Consider the following 22,564-nt stretch of genomic DNA (forward strand, 5'->3'; position numbering starts at 1 on the left):
TTGGCACCTTCTGTATATCAAATCATTATGGTTTACATCTGAAACTAATATAAAATGTCAATTATATCTCAAGTTAAACAAAAAAGAAGAGTCATAGTCTACACCATTCCTCAAAGAGACCTGACAGGATTAGCCTTACTTACCCACAGGAGTAAACAGCTCAATAATTCACTCTTGGATTGGCTTTCCTTCTTCTGTGTTTCATTCTCAGTTCCCTCACTCTACAGCCCTGAGACTGCATGTCCAAACAAATGATCTGCACACAAAGCTCTTATCTCATTCTCTGCTTCTGGGAGGAGAAACCCAAGTAACACATACATCTACTAGTTAGTTGTTTCTTGCCCTAAGGAACTTACAGTCGATCAGAGGACATTATATGAATCCAGATAACTAAAATAAGAACCAATGAAACAAAAATATACTATGGACGTTGGGAAACCATTTAGATCAAAGAAAATCTTCTTAGATATCATGGTTTTTCCACTGGGCCTTGAAAGAAGGCTTTAAGTGGATTATTCAGTGTGTGATGATGAAGAATGGAAAGCCCATTGTAAAAAGAGAAAAAAGACAGTAATGTCTAGGCATATTCTGGGACTTGTGTCCCAATTTGACTGAACCATGAAGTTTATGAAAAATGAAAGCAAGGTATGAACCTGGAAAGTTACACTAAGATCACATGTCAAGGGTCTTGCAAGTCAATCTTTCAAGTCAGAACTTGGGGATATAGGCAAGTGATCATTTAAATTTCTCTGAGGCATAATAGGGTAAAGCAAATGAAAACCACGGAATATATGCTAAAAGTTTATGAAAGCTCTTCTGTAGTGAAAGTTGCAAACAGAACTGGATTTTCCTGTTTTTTTTTTCTAGGATGCTTGCACTTCCTGTTTTGAACTTCAAGATTTCATAATCAAGTTTCACTTGCTCAGTACTACTTGTGTATTAGTTTGCTAGGGCTGATGTAACAAAGTATTGGAAACTAGGTGACAGAAACAACAGAAATGTATTGGTTCACAGTTCTGGAAGCTAGAAGTCCAATACCAAGGTGTTGGCAAGGTTGGTTCTTTTTGAGAAGTGGGAAGGAGGACCTGTTCCAGTCCTCTCCTCCTTGACTTATACACGGCCATCTTCCCTGTATCTCTTCACATTGACTTCTCTCTATGCCTGTCTGTGTCTAAATTTCCCTTTTATATAAGGACACCAGTCATTGGATTTGGTCCGACCCTAATGACCTCATTTTCACTAATAACATCTATAATGACCCTGTTTCCAAATAAGGTCACATTCTGAGGTATTGGGGTTTAGGACTTTAATACACAAATTTTGGGGGACACAATTCAACTCATTACATCTTGCAAGTCTTAAAAAACATGTAAAGGAAAGCATAAAGTCAATTAAAGATTATCTAACAAACTCAAGATTTTGAGAAGTTAGAGTAATCCTATATATCTGATCTCATAAGTGATTTTAAGGTGGCTGCCAGGAGGTCAAAGTTGTGTTGGTCAATTCTCCTTGTTCCAAATTGGGAGGTGATGAGTTCAGGTCAAAGTATGGACACATATATACAGTAATGAACATAAAGCTTTTACTGGTAAATTAGAGGAAATATTGCAGAATAGATAAAAATGTCAGCTCTGATTCAGAATGTCTGGGTTTCAATTCTATTTCCATCACTTAATTATGAATGACCTTGGACAATTTGCTTAAACTTAAGACTAAATTTCATTATTTGTAAAACGTACCTTTAGCCAAGACCTTTTGATTTCTAAGTATCAATTAATAACTGGTTACAATATATATCCCCAAACTGCAGAGTTCACATGGCAAGCTTTCCAAGTGGTTCTCAGAAGCCTCTCTTCCTAGGATTGAGCTAAGAGGGAGGACACACTCCCCGATCCTTCTTAAGGGTAAATAGAACTCATAATACACTAAAACCTCTCTCCAAAATCCTCTTCTAATCTTGAACTCCTCTCAGATCCTTTGACCCCTTTTATTGGCTAGAGGTCAGCAAAGGGTTGTAAAACCAGTTACCTAAACTCACACTTCACTCTAGGGGCTTCTACCAAATTGAGAATAAAATATTTCCATTTTTATCAGCCTGTTATACTAATAAGATTGCAGTTGCATGGGCATTTTATATAGTGATAATAGGAGAGCAAAGTAATTTGGCAATATATATATATAAAGAGCTTTAAAATAATCATGTTCTTTGACTTGGTAAGTCCACTTCTGGAAATCTATTCCAAGGAAATGTTGAAATATGGACAAATATTTATTCACATATATGCTAATTGTGGGGTTATTAACAGTGAAAATTGGAAACATTACAAATTTCCAACAATGAAGGAATGTCCTCATTTAATGACATGTTTTAGAACCATTAAAAATAGTGTATAGGGTTAAAATGGTAAGTTTTGTGTTGTGTGTTTTTCATACAATCTAAAATGATAATGTGTAGGAAGTATTTTTTATTAATATAAGAGAATGCTCATATTACAATATAAATGAAAAACATAGGATGAAAAATTGTATGTACAGGATGGTTTCAATATGTTAAAAAATATGCAGAGTAAAACATTTAGATAAAAATGTAGAAAAAAAATATTATCACTGCTTGCCTGTGGTTGGTATTTGCTTTCACTTTTATACTTTCTTGTACTTAAAAAATTTACAACCAACAACGACAACAAAAAACTAATAAATAAATAAATAAATAAATAAATAAATAAATAAATAAAATAAAAAAAAGAAATGGGGTTTAGGGAATCAAAGAGGTCTCTGTCAGAGCTGTAATTAGTAGAGAAAAGGTGATAAAGCTGGGTTCTTCACACAAACATTCTGAAATTAAATCCTGGCTCAGTTTCTCTATAGCTCCCTGCCCTTGGATGAATTCCTTAACCTCTTCCAGCCTCCCTTTCCTCATCTGTAAGCTGGGCACACTAATGGTACCTCTCTCATGTGGTTGTTACAAGAAATCAGGGGTATGATGTGTGGAAACCAGGGTCTGGCTAGTCACTGTAGAGATGGCAGAGCACAGCATGTGGGAGGAATACTCTGTACACAGACCACCCAGCCTGAATGCTGCTGTTTCCACCGCCATCGAGTGATCTGGAGTGGGTATGCAATTCCTCTCTGCTTTATTACCCTGATGTAAAATGAGAATAATAATCATACCTGTCTCATACAACCGTTAGGAGAATTAAATGAGCTGATATATGTAATGTGCATAGAACAGTGCCTGGCACACAGAAAAAGCTCAGAAATGTTAGCTATGATAACAACTATGTCATTATTGTCTTCATTTCTTTATGCCACCAAATGTGGAGCTTAAGCTGAACTTCTAATCATGTTCAGTCTAGATTGTCTCGTGCTTTCTAAGATTAACTAAAATCAGAAAAGAGACAAAATTTGACTACTTAAAAACTAGAAACAGCCCTATGTTAAAACAAACAAGCAAATGAACAGGCAGATAAACATTTGCCATTGCAAAAATGGCAAATGGGGAAATGACAGACTAGAAGTAAACTGGTAGGAAATATTACAAATAAAATTATTTTCCTTTTTTATGTAAAGAGCTAATAAACTAAAATAGAAAAAGTACTAAGATCCCAATTGGTATCTTGGCAATGAGAATGGACAGCTCAAAACAGGATCCAGTTAGGTAACAAACCCATGAAAAACTTCAACCTAACTAAAGCAAGTTGAGTGTCGCCAAAGAGTCCAGTTTGGGTGTTAGCACATTATTTTACTTTCAAGTAAAACCACCTGAGTCCCCAACCCACATGATTATGGGAATCCAGTCCCTCCTGAGGATTACAGAGGCTTGCTGAGTTCCCTAGCTACCCTTCACGTTCCCTCTGGACTATTTCTTCCCAGGGCTCCCCAATATTTTGGACATGCTCATCACTGCCTCCCTTGGCTGTTTCAGACCTCTCTAATGGACTGCACCCTTATACCAAGACGTAGTCACATCATGAATTCCCCAAGTTAACACCCACACAACAGAATGACAACCCTTAATAAAAATCCATTGTCAAAGTTAATCAACAAGGTCCCAGCACCATGCCTCTGAGAGTCACGAGACAGGAGTACTACCTGGTGACGATGTAGTCACTGGCAGGCTGATAAAGATATTTACCTCTCTTCTATGATAACTTGAAGATACAGTTACTTCTTAGAACTTAAATATGATAGCTCCCCTCCAACCTTCTCTTCCCCCACCCCAAAAAAAACTGAATCATTGGAAAATATGCTAAGACAATTTGTAAGAAATTAGAAAAAAAAGGTTAATTTGCCAATGCAAGAGAAAAAAATAAGAATAAGGAGTCTAAATCTGGGAGGTCCACATCTATCTATTCGGTTGGTGCAAAATTAATTACGGTTTAAAATGTTAAAAATAATTCAAAAACCACAATTCCTTTTGCATCCACCTAATAATAGGTTTTCCAGAAAGAGAAAATGGAAGGGGAGACATTATCAAAGAAATAAAACAAAGAAATTCCACTGAATTCCACAGTTAAGACATGAATCTCCTAACTGTGCCCAGCAAAATGAGTGGTACATATACCTCCTCTTGAAATTTTAGAACACCAAGGACAATCACCCTAAAAGCTGTCAAAGAGAGAAAAGCACATGCAAAAAATCAGAAATCAAATATCATTGCCCTTCTCAATACAATACTAGAAGTTAGAAAATAATAGAGCAATCTCTCCAGAGTTGTGTGGAAAAATTATTTGCAATTGAGAAACTTAGATCTTTCCAAACAGTCAATCACATTTGAGTCAGAACATTTAAGTTCCTTCTCCAAATTCAAATCAAAGCACTCTTTCTTAGGAAACTATGGGAGGATGTGTTTCACTACAACAGGCGAAAATCAGGAAAGAAGATGCTATGCATTCCAGGAAACAGGCGAGGAGAGAGGACCAAGGACTTTCCAAGGTGGCAGAAACTCAAAGGCAGAGGATGTCAGGATGGCAGGCATCCTACAGAGCATCCGGTCCAGACTGCAACAGGATGACAGAAGGTCATTAGAAGGCGGTGCTAGTTTATTGATAGTTTGGATCATTTGAAAAATTTGACTTAAGAGATATTTGAGAATACAGGGGGAATCATCACAGATACATAGAAAACTAACAAAATAAGATACAAGGCAATTATTAACCAGAGGAAAACAGAAAAATGTCATCATGTATTGTAATCATAATACCTAATGTCGCTTTTAGTGGTGCCCCAACGTTTACCTAGCCAATAATAATGTAAATGCTAAATACTGATTGAACCAAAAGCACAAGATAACTCTTTAAAAAGGTAAGTGATTGAGTTAGAGAAATGATTTTTTTAAAAAAGATATAAATGACACCAGATACAGAGGTGTTCTGGTAAATGTTTAACAACAGATTCTCAAAAAAAAAAAAAAAAAAGCTCTATGACAATTAACATTTTCTCCATTACTGTCATAAGTCTAGAAAATTAACAAAACAAGAAAGTTCTGATTTATAGTGTTTGCCAATGGTATAAATACTCCCATCATGGTCAATTTCAAGGTACCAATGTGACATCACTAAAGGTGGAGTTGGAAAAAGATGCACCAGTAAATATATCATTGTATAGTGTCTCCACCGTAAAGTACAATAGATATAAATACCTCAAGAACGTAACAATAGTAAAATAATCAGAAGTGATGAGTTTTGAGTACCTATTATTTTTGTTAAGATAGTTTAATTACAAGTATATATAATTTTATTTTTAATAATGGTTGTTTTCAACAACTGACTCACAAAATTCTTGAAAATTAAAAACTAGTTTGCACAAGCTCCCATAAGCTGGCTCTAGCAGACCACTGGATATGTTGGAAGGTATCTCAGTAAGCATGATTCACTGTGTAATAATTTCATGTTCAGTCAAAACAATGGCACATTGTTTGAAGGCAAACAAGGAAATCCAGGGAGATTCCTCCTGCTTAAGTGTCTTACAGGATTGAGTTTATAATTCGGTCTAAGAAAAACACAAAGCAACTCATTAATAAAGTTATGATAGTAATAACTGGTACCTGGATGAGAAATCCAGGCTTTTCCCCTTTCCTCCTCTACTCGGTTCTCTTTACCACTTCCTTGTTTAGCCTATAAATTTTACTTCCTCTCTTCTTTTTTGCCCCATTCCTTTCTTGTCCCTTGCCTTTTGTTCTAATTTTCTCTGTGTTTCCCTATTCTTCCCCTATCTTTTTGCTTTCTCTTTTTGATCTGCAATCCTTTCTTCTTTTCAAAACCTTCCATTTCCTCTCTTCTTTTTAATCTTTCTTTAGTATTTGCTTATCCCCTCTTTTTTTCTCCCCCATTCCACCTCTAATATATGTATTTTTTTCTTTCTTATCCCTAAAGCCTTTGGGATAATCTCTGAGGACACAAGACATGATAGATGTCTCTACAACAGGATTGTTTGCAGAGTGAGCAGGGTCAGTTGAGACAAGGAGCAGGATCTGGAGTAAGGAGAGGTGAGGAAATGAGAAATATCAATATTTGGCATCACTGGGGAAAATTCTGTGGGTGAATTAGAGTTCCAGTTTGCTGGCCAATTGTAGAATGGTCATTTATTAACTTAAGGCTCTAGCTCTATTGTCAAAAATGGTAGCTCCTAGCCATGTGTGGCTATCGAGTGCTTGAAATACAGCAAATCTTAATGACATGTCTTGGAAGTGTATAACACATACAAGATTTCTAAGACACTATATGAAAGAATATAAAATATCTTAGATTTTTTAATATTGAATACATGTAAATATTTTATATAGTGATTAAATAAAAACAATATATTATTAAAATTAATTTCACCTGTTTCTTTTTGTACTTTTAAATGTGATTATTAGATAATTTAAAGTTACTGATGTGGCTTGCAATACTTCTATATTCTGTTGGACAGAGCTGCTCTAGTCCTTGATAATGAAGTATTTACTGAATCTCTGCAAAGTCTTTCATTAGGTTCCTGCCTCATATTTAGGATCATTTAATTTATTTGTTGAAACTAAAAATTTCTCCCCTCCTTATACTCATCAAATGTAGTAAATTTATAATAAACTACTTGAACTTCCTAACCATGTGAGAATTTTTGTTACATTTTATTTATCTTTCAGAAATATAATTCAGAAAAAATAAACTATGTCACTATTTTCTCTTACTGATATTTATAATTAAACTAGATGAGTTTTGCTCAATTAACACATGCTTCATACTAGACTGTGAGCTAGCCTGCAGCAGCTTTAGGAGAAATCAACCTCAGTCCCTTCCTTCCAGAATGAGCAGTGTCATGTGACAGCGGGCAGTCTTGAGTCATGTGACTTTCCTACTTGCGTGGATCAGGGACCTAGGCCTTATCAAAGGGAAGACATAAAATAATCCAGCAGATTTTCAGTCAATGGGTACCCAGTAGAGATACTCCATTTCAGATGGTGAGACAAAGATTCAATCAGATTTCTTACCTTGGAGGAAAAAATCCTCAGGATGAACCTCTGCCCTGCTCATAAGCCATGACAGTAAGAAAAGGCTGTAGGAAGAAATACAAGCAAAGGCAGCAATAAAGAGAAGCTGAGAGTAGAAAGAGAAGCATATTGAGGAAGAGTCAAAGAGAAGTTGAGTCATAATTAAAATAGAGAATAGACTTTGCCCACTTTGGAGGGTACAACAAGATGGCCTGACCACCAGGGCCATTGTGGTAGCCATTGTTCCAGGCTACCATTTTTTTCAGGGCTCTGTGAGGACTGGAAGTGGCTGCTGTACATCCTTACTTCCTGTAGTATCTTTAAAATAAGGAAGGCTTCATCCACTTGAAGTAATCCAAGGCTGTCTGTTCATTACAATTTATAAGTGAAGAAAGAAATATGATAGGCAGAATTCTGAAATCAGGAGAAGCCTTAAGGGGAGAAATGTATGTCAGAGAGTGTGTGTGAGAGAGAAAGAGAGAGAGAGAGAGAGAAAGAGAGAAAGAAAGAGAGAGAGAGAGAGAGAGAGAGAGAGAGAGAGAGAATGAATTATTATGGCAGATATTTCTAAAGCTATGTAAGAAGAGAGGGCAAGAAAAAGGAACAGAAAAAGGGGAAAGATTTTTGAAGGGAATAAAAAAATTATATCTCAAAGTTATCAACCCATATGGTTCTGAGATTACTATTCTTACTGCTAACTGCAAATAAGGATTAAAATTTTTAGAAATTCCAAGTGAAGGCAGAGGGAACAGTATATAAACTCTTGGGCACCCAGAGTACTGAAAACATGGGCTTTGGAGCCAGACAGACTAGGTTTTTAATCCTGATTCCATCTCTTACTGAATGATGATGACCTTGGGCAAGTTTCTTGTTTTCTCTGAACTAGTTTTATGATCTGTCAAATGGGAATTATATGTGAATACTACGTAGTTTGTAGTGAGGATTAGCCAATATCTTGTACGCAATACTTCCTATTCTTTCTCAGCACCACTTAGCCATGCCACCCAATCTGATGGGTAGGATAACTGATCTGAACCTTAAAGTAAGGGTACCGTCAAAGTGTTCTAAGATGCTGTGGGAAAACAGCATAGCAGTTCTGCAAAAAACATGGAATTGCCATATGACCCAACAATTCCACTTCTAGGTAGATACCCAAAAGAATTGAAAGCAGGGACTTCAACAGACATTTGTATACCCACATTAATAGCAGCATTATACACTATAGTCAAAAGGTGAAAACAACCCAAATGTCAACTGATGGATGAATGGCTAAACAGCATGTGGTATATACAATCACTATTATTCAGCTGTAAAAAGAAGGGAAATTCTGATACATCCTACAACATGGAAGACCTTCAAAACATTATGCCTAATGGAATAAGCCAGTCACAAAAGGACACATATATGATTCCACTTATATGAGGTAGCTAGAGTAGTCAAATTCATAGACAGAAAGTAGAATGGTGCTTATCAAGAGCTCAGAGGAGGGGGAAATGGGGCATTACCATTTTAGTATGTATAGAGTCTCAGTTTGGGATGATGAAAAAGATCTGGAGATGGACAGTGGTGATAGTTGCACAAAATTGTGAATGTACTTAATGTCCTTACACTTAAAAATGGTTAAAATGGTAAATTTTATGTATTCTACTGCAATTTTTTTAAAAGTGTTCTAAGATTATAATGAATTTAGGCAATACGTAATGCCACTAGCATGCAGTAGAGGGCAAAGGAGCTTAGGCTTCACAGAAAAGGTTGATTCAACGGCCCCTGCAGCCAATTCTGGCACCATCAATGATTCTTCCACACCTGCCACTCTGCAAGTCTGGGGGTAAGAGCTGTTAGCTTTGTTTATTGTAACAATAGCATTAATCTAAAGATTAATGATTAGTGAGACCTTGGGGCTATTGATCGGATGAATTATCTTGAAGATACTTGAGGGCTTGAGTTTCTTTTCACTGGTTGCTGATTAAACCTGGTCAGTCCTTCTACTCAGAGTGGATGGTCCCAGGCATTGAGTTTCCTCCAGCTTTAGTTTTCCTGTAATGTGTGTTGCTAACATCTGCTGTTTGGCTATTGAAAATATATTTATTGCTCTTTTTCTAGTTTAAAAGTTCTGCATTTGTTTTGTATGTCTACAAGTATGGGCACATCTCATGGATTTTGTAAAGTGTAAATCTTGTTCAGTTTTCTTGAGTCCAAAGTGACCAATGATGGCTATGTGGCTGCTGTTGAGAATCATTTGTAGCATCTAGGTGTTTGATTCTGGGAAGAGCTTTCTCACAGGCCACTGATCTGTGAATTTGAGATCTGTGCACTATCTGAGTTTTATTTCAATTCTTGTGAATTTATAACTTTTAATGCATGAAGGCAGTCTCTTGAACTTTGTGACACCTAACAGTGTCTCATAGCAGCTGGATACCACTTCAGAGAGAGAGGGCCATGGGGTGGGAAGGGAGGAAGAGGCCACCATGGCAGCTAGCCCTGACAGTGGAAATCAACCTTGGTAATCACATTCTAAACTCCTTCATTCCAGGGTTCAAAATGCTTAGAGTGTTGGTTCTGGAAGAGACTAGATAGGACTGTGGTCTAATCTGTGCTCTATCACTAATTCTCTGAGTCACCTTAGGCAAGTAACTTAACCACTGGGCTTAAACTCCTCCATTTGTAAAATAAGAATAAAATATCCACCATTTTGTTGGGTTGTTCAGAGAATTGAACAAGATAATGTCCGGAAAGCATTTAGCTCCATGCAAGGCAGGTAAGAAACACTCAAAAAAAAAGTCAGTGATTCTTACTTTTATGTTGCAAAGATCATTTAACATTCAATGAATTTTTAACCCCTTTGTCATTTTCTTTGCATCATTGGGAAAAGAGAAATTACATGATTAAGTATTGTTTGACAAACAAATAGTCATTTCTTTTGACTTGGACTTTTAAATCATAAGCTATTAAAGAAAGTGATTCTGTTTTTCACCTGCTGTCAGCATAGTAATAACAGTAATAGGGATACTATAAATATATATTATTTATTGATTGCATATTTCATCAAAAGTTCATGTTCTACTTTTTTAAATGTTTTAATGAAATGCCATAATGCATATGCATTGCCTGAGATAAGACCTTTTTATTATATTAACAGAACTTAAAAAAGAGTTAGTTCCTCTCCCTTCTTTAGAATAAGTTCAAAATAAAGTTGTGGTATTGGGCAGGGAGAAGAGGTGGGTAAAAAACAGAAGCGATGGCATCTTAGAGATTGTAGAGAAAGAAACTGGGTTAGATTTTTGTTGCATTTTTCAAGAGCCATAGCTCACAGACCTACAAGCTTAAAGTAAGTTGCTACAAGTTGAAGTATTCTGTGAGATGATAATATTAAAAACACCTTAATTAGCTCAATGACTATGACTGCTAGTGTCCTGCCGAGCCATATTCGACTCTGCGACAGAAGGAAAAATCAGTAATACCGATCCTGTCTCTGTGAAAAATTTTGATGTTTCTTCCATATGAATTTTCGCATTGTTTTTAATTTTTAAAAATATTTCCTTAAAACATTACTTATCTTGATTGCTGAGTTTCCTGATGTCCCTTAAAATTTGTGTCTGAAATCACCCTTGTCTTGGCCATGATAACTGCTAGCATTTGTGGTACAAGTGATACAGGTGATTTATATACATGATCTCTTTTATACCTCTTCACAAAACCCATTTTATGGATGAGAAAATAGAACCCTTCAGCAGTTAAATAAATGGTCTAAGTTAACACAGCCAATGCGCAGCTAAGATTGGACTAAACTCATTCTCTAACTATCATACACTGCACCATGTCAGGAATTCACAACACCTTCATTCAATACATATTTTTTGAGAGCGTATTCTAGACCATCTTGTGCTAAAAGATACAAAACTGAAATCATTCATTTCATATATATGTTAGAAAGAGTATTTTCTGAGCATGTGCTATTTGTCAGATACTATTCCTTGTGTTGGGGACATAGAAGTGAACAAGGTTGTCGACTCCCTTCCCTCATAGGCATGAGAAGTGGGGGAGATAGTCAATAAACAAATAAGTGAACAAAAGTTTCAGATAGTGGTAAGTCCTCTGTTTAGTAGAGAAGTAAAATAAAGGGATGTGAACTAAGAGCAAGTTGACCACGTTAGGTGGTCAAGTCAGTTCTCTTAGTGGAGACAAATTTTAAGCCAAGATCGAAATGACAGGAAAGGTCCAGCCAAGGAAGGATTGGGGGCAGAGCATGCCGGTCAGGGGGAAAAGCTAGTGCAAAGGCCCTAAGGTTGGAGCAAGGAACCTTAGTTCCTTGTCCTGTGGCCAAGGAACAAAAGAGGGCCAGTACCGCTGGTAGAGGACCAGCAAGTAATATGAAGTGGGATCCCAGAAGGAAGCAAGAACACTTCATGGAGGGTGTTGTAATCCAGTATTAGGCGTTCGGGTTTTATTCTGTGATAGGACATTAGTTAGCACCAAGTCTGCCTGCTGTAACAAAATACAGAGGCTTAAACAAGATAGTGCTAAACATAATGGCTGAACTCGTGTCTGTCCTTGTAAGTTATTGACAGAAAAACCTATATTGGGTAACATTTGCAGGCTTACTCATTAGGTTCTTTGGACTGTGTATTAGGAAACTTTAAAGAATCAATATGACTTAGTGAGATATAATTTCATTATGATTTAAGTATTATAACATATTTTGAAAACAAATTTACCTTGACTTACCCTAGAGAGAGAAAATAGTAGAGCGGCTAAGAGCCCAGGCTCTGGACTCACTGTGTATTAAGTTTGTGAGTGTGAGGCAGGTTATATGACCTCTCTAAGTACTACTATCCATATCTGTAAAGTGTGAATAGTGATAGCAGTTACCTAATAAGGTGGTTGTTGTAAGGATTAATCTATAGAAGGTAGTATTACTTAGCTCAATGAATGCTAGCTGTTCTTACCGCAAAAGACATAAAGTGGCTACTGTCTCATTTGCATGATAGAGTCAATGTGGAATGGAGATACTATCAGACTTGCTGAATAGATATGAATGTATAGCTGCATCAAACAGAACAAGTTATTCAAATCATCTTAAATGTGGGTAATGGATTAAAATTATGGTACTGGTAACAATTTTATTTTGCTGGATTTCTGAAACCTAGGAAATTACTGTGGACATAAAGTTGCATCATAGAGTCTCTCTTTTCATGTTCATAATGATTCTTATATTGATCATTGGATGCTATTTTAAGTGTTATACGAAAAGGAGGTGACCAAGGACTACCTAGGGTGGGCTGGAAGAAAGAAAAATGGAGGCAGTATCTCAGTGGAAAGGTGAAAATCCCAGGCCAGTTCCAGGCTACCATCTTCTCATCCCATTCTCACCTACTGCCTTTCATGCCCCTCTTCCACTGAGCACACAGTGGACAAAGAATATCAAAATCAAAATTTTCTCTTCGCAGTCATTTCCTGTTGTTCTTATTATATTTTTATATCAACTGTTTTGTCTGAAACAGTTTTATAAAGTATTTTCATTTTTAAATTATTTTGGGAAATAGCAACATGTTTTCTAGAATTTCTTCACTTCAACACACACACACACACACACACACACACACACACCAACACAAAAACTTGGGCAGGTTCTAGAGAAAGAGAAATCCAGATGACAGTGAGAGTGGGGTACTAGTCTAGGTGTCCTTTTATCTTAGATCTGCCAATTTTGCCCCCTTCACCACACTTGCATGGGTGCATGCGCACACACACAGCTTCTCAGAACAATGGGACAACATGACCAGCACCAAGAAGTCTTACTACACCCTGCTCTTCCTGCGGAGTATGTTGTCCCTCCTGCTTGTCTATGGCAGTTGACCACTCTGAAGGAGACTGAGGGTCAGTGTAGGCTGGATGCATGCCAGTTGAAGCAGGAAAACTCTCACCTCTGCTAATTACCTGCCCTGCGTGGTTTCAGAGTGCCTGGTGGAGGACATAAGGTTGAAGAGTTTACTAATTTAATATCAGAATCTAACCACTTCTCACCACCTCCCCCACGACCTTCTTTTTTGCATGAATTACTCAATCAGTCATGTCCCAGGGGATCTTTCCTACCAGCCTTGCACCTCTCCAGTCATTTCCACCCAGCAAGCAGAGGACTCTTTAAAATGTACATCAGAACCTGCCACTCGTCTACTCTAAATCCCCCACTGGTTTCTTATTTCAATCAGAGGAAAATTCTGAGTCCTTACAAGATCTGATGCCTTCGATTCATTCCCCAACTCCAGGCTAATCATTCCTCACATTTTCCAAGCATGCTCCCACATCAGGTCTTTGAACTTGCACGTGCTGTTCTCTCTCTCCAGAACATTCTTTTCCCAGACAAGTGGCTTGCTCCCTCACTCCCTTTAGGTCCCTGTATGAAAGGCACCGTATCGGAGAGATTTATTTTTGACAACCCTATAAAAGTATCACTTTCCAGTCGCTCTCTATCCCCCTTATCTTAAAGTCAGTTTTGTTTCTAGTCCTTATCACCACCTCAGATATAAATTTATTGTCTTGTTTACAGTCTCTCTTTTCTTATCCCTTACTAGAATGTAAGCTGTGCAGGGACAGAAATTCTGTCTGTTCTAGTCACTGCTATATCCCCAGTGCCTAGAAAAGTTTCTAGCAGAGTAGGCACTTAATAAATATCCGGAATAATGAATATGGTGAGAATCTTAGTTCTCCGACCACCTCTGTTCTGAGTCTAATCAAACAACTTGAAGCCTGACTCTTAAAATCCCCAGAATTCTGCATCCACAAATTTCCTTATCTGCAAAATGCAGGAAATCGTACTTGCCTCACAGAGTTTTGTGATAGATAAGTGAGATAATATCTATCAAGAGTTTAGTATGCATCTTGGCACATACAAAACCTCCAAGAAATGAATCTAAAGAAAAGACTATGTGAATGAACTAATCAGAAACAGTTTTGGGGACACAAAGAAAAAACCGAGAGTTGTTAGATGGGTGTGGGGGTGGGGGGTTGGGAATAAGGGGAAAGGTGAAGGGATTTGGAAGCAGCTGGTAACCACAAGATGGCCTCAGGGTTTTTGAAAATTAATTTGGGGAAGGTATTCAATAATGTTGTAAAGATTTTGTTGGGTATCCGATGGACATGTGTCCTATTTGGGAGACCACCTCAGGGATACTGTGGATGCCTGATCATGGCATTGTACACCAGAAGCTAAACATTAATGAATGCCAACTATAATTTTATATATATAATGTGATGGTTCAGTGTGAGGTCGGAGGGATAGTGGATGGGGGGAGGGGGGTTCACAGTGTGAGGGATATGGATGATGAACGTCTAAGTATTACCTTGTCTTGTACACCTGAAACTAATAAATAAATAAATTAATTAATTTAAAAAAAACCCTCCAAGAAATGGAAAATGTTTTTATCACTATTACCATTATTTGGCAGTGATCCAGACAGCTTTTGCCACCAACCTGGAAACCTGGAGGCGTGAGGACGGGAACCATTCTGTTTATTTCTATGTTTTGGACCTTCTATGTACATGGGTAAGTGTCGTTGAAAGTCAGATATTAACTCCAGGGACTCTCTATGTACACAAATACAATAGCTGAGCAATACCCCATGACGTTAATTAAGGAGCCCACAGTATTAGGAGGTAAAAAATGATTATCACTGAGAACTTATGTCCACACAAAAACCTGCACCTGGATGTTTATAGCAGCTTTATTCATAATTACCAGAACTTGGAAGCAACCAGGATGTCCTTTAGAAGGTGAATAAATAAACTGTGGCACATCCAGATAATGAAATACTATCCAGCTCTTAAAAGAAATGAGCTGTCAAGCCATGAGAAGACATGGAGGAAACTTAAATGCACATTACTAAATGAAAGAAGCCCGTGTGGAGAGGCTACATACTGTATGATTCCAATTATATGACATCCTGGAAAAGACAAAAAGACAAAATAGTGAAACCATCAACGCTTGCCAAGGGTTTTGTGGGGGTGGGGAGGAGATGGGGGGAGACAAATAGGCAGAGCACAGAAGATTTTTAGGGCAGTGAAAATACTCTGTATGACACTATAATGATGGATATATGTCGTTATACATTTGTCCCAACTCATAGAATGTACAAAACTAAGAGTGAACCATAATGAAAACTATGGACTTTGAGTGATTATGATGATCAGTGTAGGTCTATCAATGGTAACAAATATACCCCTCTGGTGGGGGATACTAATATTGGGGGACGCTGTGCACGTGTGAGGGCAGGGGGACCTGGAAAAATTTCTGTACTTTCCCCTCAATTTTGCTTTGCACCTCAAACTGCTCTAAAAAAAAAATGAAACCTTTTAAAAATTACTTTTAATTTTTGTAAAGCCTTCAGGCTATCAAAAGGGAATGAGAGAGGAAATTGAATATGACCTGGCAATGAAGTTCCTAAGCTGAACTGAGAGAGAGGTACTTCTGCCAACTATTATATTAGGTTGGTGCAAAAGTAATTGCAGTTTAAAAGGTTAAAAATAGTTGCAAAAAACGCAATTATTTTTGTACCAACCTAATATTTCTCCCTTTGGGGAATCCTGACTTGTCTCAGTGATAGGACTAAGGCACAATAACTGGCTTGGAAATTTATAAGCCAAGCTCTGAGATCAAGTCAAAGACTCAATATATAGGTTGGGAACCTATTACAAACCCTTGGTGAATATAGTCAGATGTTGGCATTAAAAAAAAAAAGGAAGCCCTACAGAATTTAACAAATCACATACCTACTTAATACAATTTGCTGTCTTTCTAGGATCTGATCTCATCTTCATCACTCATATACCAGAATCAGTGATAAAATCCTTGGAATTACAATGAGATATATCAGAAGCATTTCCATATTTTGTAGTATTATTATGTCAGTGCATGGCTGGGCTTCAAAGCTGCCAGAAGAAAGGGAATTGACTACCAACTGCTCCAACATGTCTCTAAGAAAAGTTCCCTCAGACTTGTCCCCAACGACAACCACACTGGATTTATCCTACAACCTACTTTTTCAACTCCAGAGTTCAGATTTTCGTTCTGTCTCTAAACTGAAATTCTTGAGTCTATGTCATAATAGAATCCAAGAGCTGGATATCAAGACCTTTGAATTCAACAAGGAGTTAACATATTTAGATTTGTCTTACAACAGACTGAAGACCGTTACATGGTATTCACTGAAAGGTCTCAGACATTTAGATCTTTCTTTCAATGACTTTGATACCATGCCTATCTGTGAGGAGATAGGCAACATGTCACACCTGGAAATCCTAGGTTTGAGTGGGGCAAAAATACAAAAGTCAGATTTCCAGAAAATCTCTTACTTGCATCTAAATACTGTCTTCTTAGGATTGAAAACTCTTTCTTATTATGAAGAAGGTAGCCTGCCCATCTTAAATACAACAAAACTTCACATTGTTTTGCCAATGAACACAAATTTCTGGGTTCTTTTGCATGATGGAATCAAGACTTCAAAAATATTAGAAGTGACAAATATAGATGGCAAAAGCCAATTTGCAAGTTCTGAAACTCAACAAAATCTTATTGTAGAGAATTCCAAGACATCTATTCTATTGCTTAATAAAGTTGATTTACCCTGGGATGATCTTCTCCTCATCTTTCAACTTGTTTGCCATACTTCAGTAGAATACTTTCAAATTCAGCATGTGACTTTTGGAGGTAAGGTTTCTCTTGACCACAATTCATTTGACTACTCAAATACTGTGATGAGAACTATAAAATTGGAGCATGTACATTTTAGAATTTTCAGTATTCCTCAAGAGCGTGTCTACTTGCTTTTTACCAAAATGGATATAGAAAACCTGACAATATCAGATGCACAAATGCCACACGTGCTATTCCCTAGTTATCCTACAAGATTCCAATATTTAAATTTTGCGAATAATGTCTTAACAGATGACCTGTTTAAAAAACCTGTCCAATTGCCTCATTTGAGAACTCTCATTTTAAAGAACAATAAATTAGAGACATTTTCCTTAGTGAGTTGCTTTGCTAACAACACATCCTTGAAGCACTTAGATCTGAGCCAAAATCTGTTACAACATGAAAATGATGAAAATTGCTTTTGGCCAGAAACCCTAATTGCCATGAACCTGTCATGCAATAAATTTGCTGATTCTGTGTTCAGGTGCTTGCCCAGAAGTATTCAAATACTTGACCTGAATAATAACAAAATTCAAACTGTCCCTAAAGAGATTATTCATCTGAATTCTTTGCAAGAGCTAAATCTTGCGTTTAATTTTCTAACTGATCTTCCTGGGTGCAGTCATTTTAGAAGGCTTTCAATTCTAAACATTGAGATGAACTTAATTCTCAGCCCATCTCTGGATTTTTTTCAGAGCTGCCGGGAAGTTAAGACACTAAATGCAGGAAGAAATCCATTCCGGTGTACTTGTGAATTAAGAGATTTCATTCAGCTTGAAAAACGTTCAGAGGGCATGATGGTCAGATGGTCAGATTCATACATTTGTAAATACCCTTTGAATCTAAAGGGGACTCGGTTAAAGGATGTTTACTTTCCTGAATTATCCTGCAACACACCTCTATTGATTGTTACTATTGTGATTATCATGCTCGTTCTGGGGATGGCCGCAGCCTTCTGCTACGTGCACCTGGATCTTCCCTGGTATCTCAGGATGCTGGGTCAGTGGACACAGACACGGCACAGGGTTAGGGAGACAACCCAAGAACAACTCCAGAGAAATGTCCAATTCCATGTGTTCATTTCATACAGTGAACATGACTCTGCCTGGGTGAAGCACGAATTGATCCCTAATATAGAGAAAAAAGATGGTTCTGTCTTAATTTGCCTTCGTGAGGGAAACTTTGACCCTGACAAGTCAGTTGCTGAAAATATCCTAAACTGCATTGAGAAAAGCTATAAGTCCATCTTTGTTTTGTCTCCCAAGTTTGTCCAGAGTGGGGCCAGTATGAACTCTACTTTGCCCACCACAATCTCTTCCATGAAATTTCTGACTACATAATTCTTATCTTACTGGAACCCATTCCACTCTACTTCATTCCTACCAGGTATCCAAAGCTGAAAACTCTCATGGAAAAGAAAGCATACTTGGAATGGCCCAAGGATAGGCGTAAATGTGGACTTTTTTGGACAAATCTTCGAGCTGCTATTAATGTCAATTTATTAGAAACCAGAGAGATGTGTGAACTACAGACATTCCCAGAGCTGAATGAAGAATCTCGAGGTTCTGCAATCTCTCTGATAAAAACAGACTGCCTATAAAACCCCACCCTCTCCTAGGGAAATTGGGGCCTGTATACTCTGTTGGGATATAAATTGATAAAACCTTTATGATGACAATTTGGCAATATTTATTAAAATGAAAAATGATCATTCCTTCATGTCAGTTTCTTAAAGGATTTCTAAGAATGTATCCTACAGAAACACAAGCTTGCAAAGGTTTATGTAAAAAGATCTTTGTCCCAGCATTGCTTATAATCATGAAAAACTGAAAACTGAAAACAAGCTCAGATATCTACAAAATAAGGATGGATTCAATTGCTTATAATCATGAAAAACTGAAAACTGAAAACAAGCTCAGATATCTACAAAATAAGGATGGATTCAATTGCTTATAATCATGAAAAACTGAAAACTGAAAACAAGCTCAGATATCTACAAAATAAGGATAGATTCAATAAACTATAGTATATTGATGCAATAGAATATTTGGCAACCATTACAAAGAATGAGGTAGCTCTATATTTGCTGGTATAGAGAAAATTGTGTTAATTTATTCATTGAAATAAAAGTCTAAAAGACTCTATACCAGTACAGTGGTGTAGTAACAGTGGTTTGGGTCTGAGAGGTTGGATTACAGGAAGCATTTCATTTCTATGTTGTATATTTCTATAATGTTGGAGTTGCTTAAAATAAATGTCTATTTCTTTCATACATAGGAAAACAACAATAAAGATAACTTTTTAAACCCTACACATCCTACGCATTTTGCTTCATTCTTCCCTCTTCAGTCTCACAGGTCATACAAGGAAAACAAGCTTTCCTGAATTTTGCAAAATTATATTTCAAAACATGTTACGTCCCTGATTAGAAAAATTTCTATGGCTTACCCACATGACAAAAGATGAAATGCCATGCTCCTTTAAGATCTGACACCAATCTCCTCTCATCTCCCTGCATCCCATCATTGAACTCTATCACATTATTGGTCCTTCCCCAGAACATTCAGTCTTTTTTCAGGTCCCCAGACCTTACTTAGCATTTGGTATCATGATCTCCTATAATACCTTTCCACCTTGGTTCATTCAGGAAATCTTACCTATCCTTCAAGGCACCATTGAAATGTCAAACTCTTCTTTGAGACTTTCCTTACTTCTTCCCCTGAGCATGATGCCTTGTTTCTCTATAACACTTCAAACATATCTGATCACCAAACTGATTATGTATGTTTTTAAAGTTTCCCTTTCTCCCTAGACTCTGAGTTCATCCTCAAAGGCTAGGACAAACTTCCCTCTGCCCTTGTATCAGAAGCAATGTGCTCCGTCCCGGGTTCAGAGAAAGTGTTCAATGAATGTTTATGTTGGGTTAGCTAGAGGAACTTTGACGGGACTCAACTGGCCTTAGGACAGATAGTGAAATTTGAAGGTAAATTCTGAGAAGCTGGACAGGAAGGTCAGGAATAGGTTAAAGCCAGGTGATAAGACAGAGAATCCAGAATTGAAGGATTCCTGAGTTCAGCTGGAATCATGAGAAATTGCCAATATTTGGTTGCTCTGGACCTGCAAAAACATCTATTTTCTGTCATTCAACCTAGTAAAACTTTTCAGATTTTTTGGTAAAATTGGGCTCTGCATCTACATTACTTCCATATGGTTGTGATCTTATGAATTCCAAGCACTAGTAGTCAATTGAAAAATTATACTCAGGATGGTCAATCTGAGAGTATAGGGAGAGGGTTGGATGTCAACCGAGAAGCCAGGTTGCTACGATTTGTCCAGTGGCCAGTCGTCTCTGAGAAGCTAGAGCTCAGCAACCTTGAGGTTGAGTGTCTCTCTTTCTTCCTGGTGAGCCCGTGGTCTGTTTGGTAGAAGGGGAAACCCAAGGAAACCACAGTGGGGTGAGGGCAGAAAATGGTGCGAATGCCTTTCCTCCCAGGCTCTCAGTAGATGGGCTGCTGATACTAGTGTGATTCATGACTTCTGATGAAGTCAGACAAATACTGTATGAGGATCTTGTAAATCCTGAGTAAATTACTTAGTGTGAGACTCTTACCTTTAAAGATTAATTAATTGGGAACATGCAAAGTAGGCCATGTTAGGCCCAAAGTCACCAGGATTCAGTTATTTAATCCATGGTAGAATCCTCAGTTTAGTAACATGTTTTTTTAAATAGAAATATTTTGTTACAATTTAAAAAATAACATGTTAGGCTTAGCTCTCAGCAACTTCTTGTTTCAGCAGCTGGACTACCTTCAAATCTTACCTGTCAGACAATTGTACTGTTCCTTTCTCAGAAATGTTAATAGCATCCAAAATTTCCTAATATGCTTGGCTTTGGCTCTTACGGTTCATAATAGGAGAAAGTGAATTTTATGAGTTTAATGGCGGGGCTTGAGATACAAGCAGCTCCCAGCCTCATGTTAACCGAATGATATACTTTTACCTGAGAAATATGAGAGTTCAAGTGACCCATGAGAGGGAAGTGAGCATGCACAAGCTGCATGCTATTAACGGAAGCCCGCGTGACAACTTTGATCATGTTTTCAAAATGACTTCAGATCTTGTAAACTTTCAAGTTCCTTATTACATCCTTGCCATTTGTCAACCTGAAGTTTCTTCCATTTTTTTCCAAGGATATTGAGCTCTATGTCAATGCGATTGAAGTCTGTCTGTGGATTCCTTAGGGGGCCTTCACAATTATTGTGCATCTCTGCAGATAAATGGCAGGATTTTCTGGATGTCAATACACCATGTGGCAAAGAGGGCTGTACTAAAATGTGATCGTCATCCTCGAATTCTAAGTGGTTTGGCGGGACGAGGAAAGAATTGTAAATCTAACTTACCACAATGTTCCCTAAAGTTTGACTCCTTTATCTATTAAAACAAACCAGTCAAAAAAATCGTAGACTTGGAATATTTAAACTAAATGAGAATTTAGAACTTATCAAGTATAACTCTCAGTTTCAAATGGGGAAAGTGAGTCTTCAGCATTTTAAGTAACTCACCCAAACCTACCTCCTAGATAATGCTTTTCCTTCCAATCTACAATGAGTTGGCTTTTATTTTTTACATTTGATTTTATTATCTTGATCCTTTCATTCCCATTCCCACGATCAGATCCCCGGACTGGGCCCTTCCCATATGCTGACTATATTCCTCTTAATCATTTGAGATCTGAACTCTCCCTGCAGCCTCTCTGCACTGCCAGAGCAGCCTGTATTTGCCACCTGACTTACATCCCTAAAACAGTGTCATTCTGTCAGTAACCTACTATGAAGCTGCTCCTCAGATTGGCCACCCTTTGTCGCCAAGGCAGACATGTTCTCTACATAAAGAATGAAGAATAATTGGGGGCGTGGTTTCCCCTGGAGGCTTGGAGAACAACTTTGCTGGTGATGCTTCCCATGGTCCCTTAGCTCAGTTTTTCACAGGTGTGCTCTGACACCTGGTATGCTGCCGGCATTGATCCAAGCCATCTACCAAGCCACTTGAGGATCTGAGAGTGTGTTCTGAAGTCCCCATAGGCAGCAAGCACAGTGAACAACTCACAGTCATGAATAAGGAGGTGGTCTACACCCAGACATCTATTCCAATAGCCAGTTGATGACACATTGCTTCCCTTCACAGACGAAGGATCATGGAACTGCTGGAGTACTTTGTGTTTGGTTGCCCAAGGACAAAGGTGCAGCGAAAGGTTCAGGGTCTGCGTTAGGAGATTGGCTGGGGTCTTCTCGCCAGCACAACTCAGACAGCAGCCACAAGTCTCCTTCTTCACAATGAGAAGTATTTGTCTTCACAATGTGTCTTGTTAGTGGTGTCCAAGCTGCCTCAGGGGTAAATACTAACAATGC

The 22,564-nt window shown here is 37.7% G+C and overlaps 2 protein-coding genes across 2 annotated transcripts in view; one reads left to right on the top strand and one right to left on the bottom strand.

The window, feature by feature from the left end:
* Positions 1–19,460, top strand: part of TLR10 (toll like receptor 10) — a 45,443-nt gene extending 25,983 nt beyond the window's left edge. The window contains 3 exon segments of the mRNA XM_081053848.1: positions 14,914–15,011; positions 16,264–18,425; positions 18,428–19,460. Of these exon segments, the coding sequence (XP_080909974.1) occupies positions 16,325–18,425; positions 18,428–18,756 (2,430 nt within the window). The 5' untranslated portion in view covers positions 14,914–15,011; positions 16,264–16,324 and the 3' untranslated portion in view covers positions 18,757–19,460.
* Positions 1–22,564, bottom strand: part of FAM114A1 (family with sequence similarity 114 member A1) — a 132,811-nt gene that overhangs the window by 102,770 nt on the left and 7,477 nt on the right. The window lies entirely within an intron of this gene.

This window comes from Rhinolophus hipposideros, assembly GCF_964194185.1.
Source record: "Rhinolophus hipposideros genome assembly, chromosome: 1".
NCBI lineage: Eukaryota > Metazoa > Chordata > Mammalia > Chiroptera > Rhinolophidae > Rhinolophus > Rhinolophus hipposideros.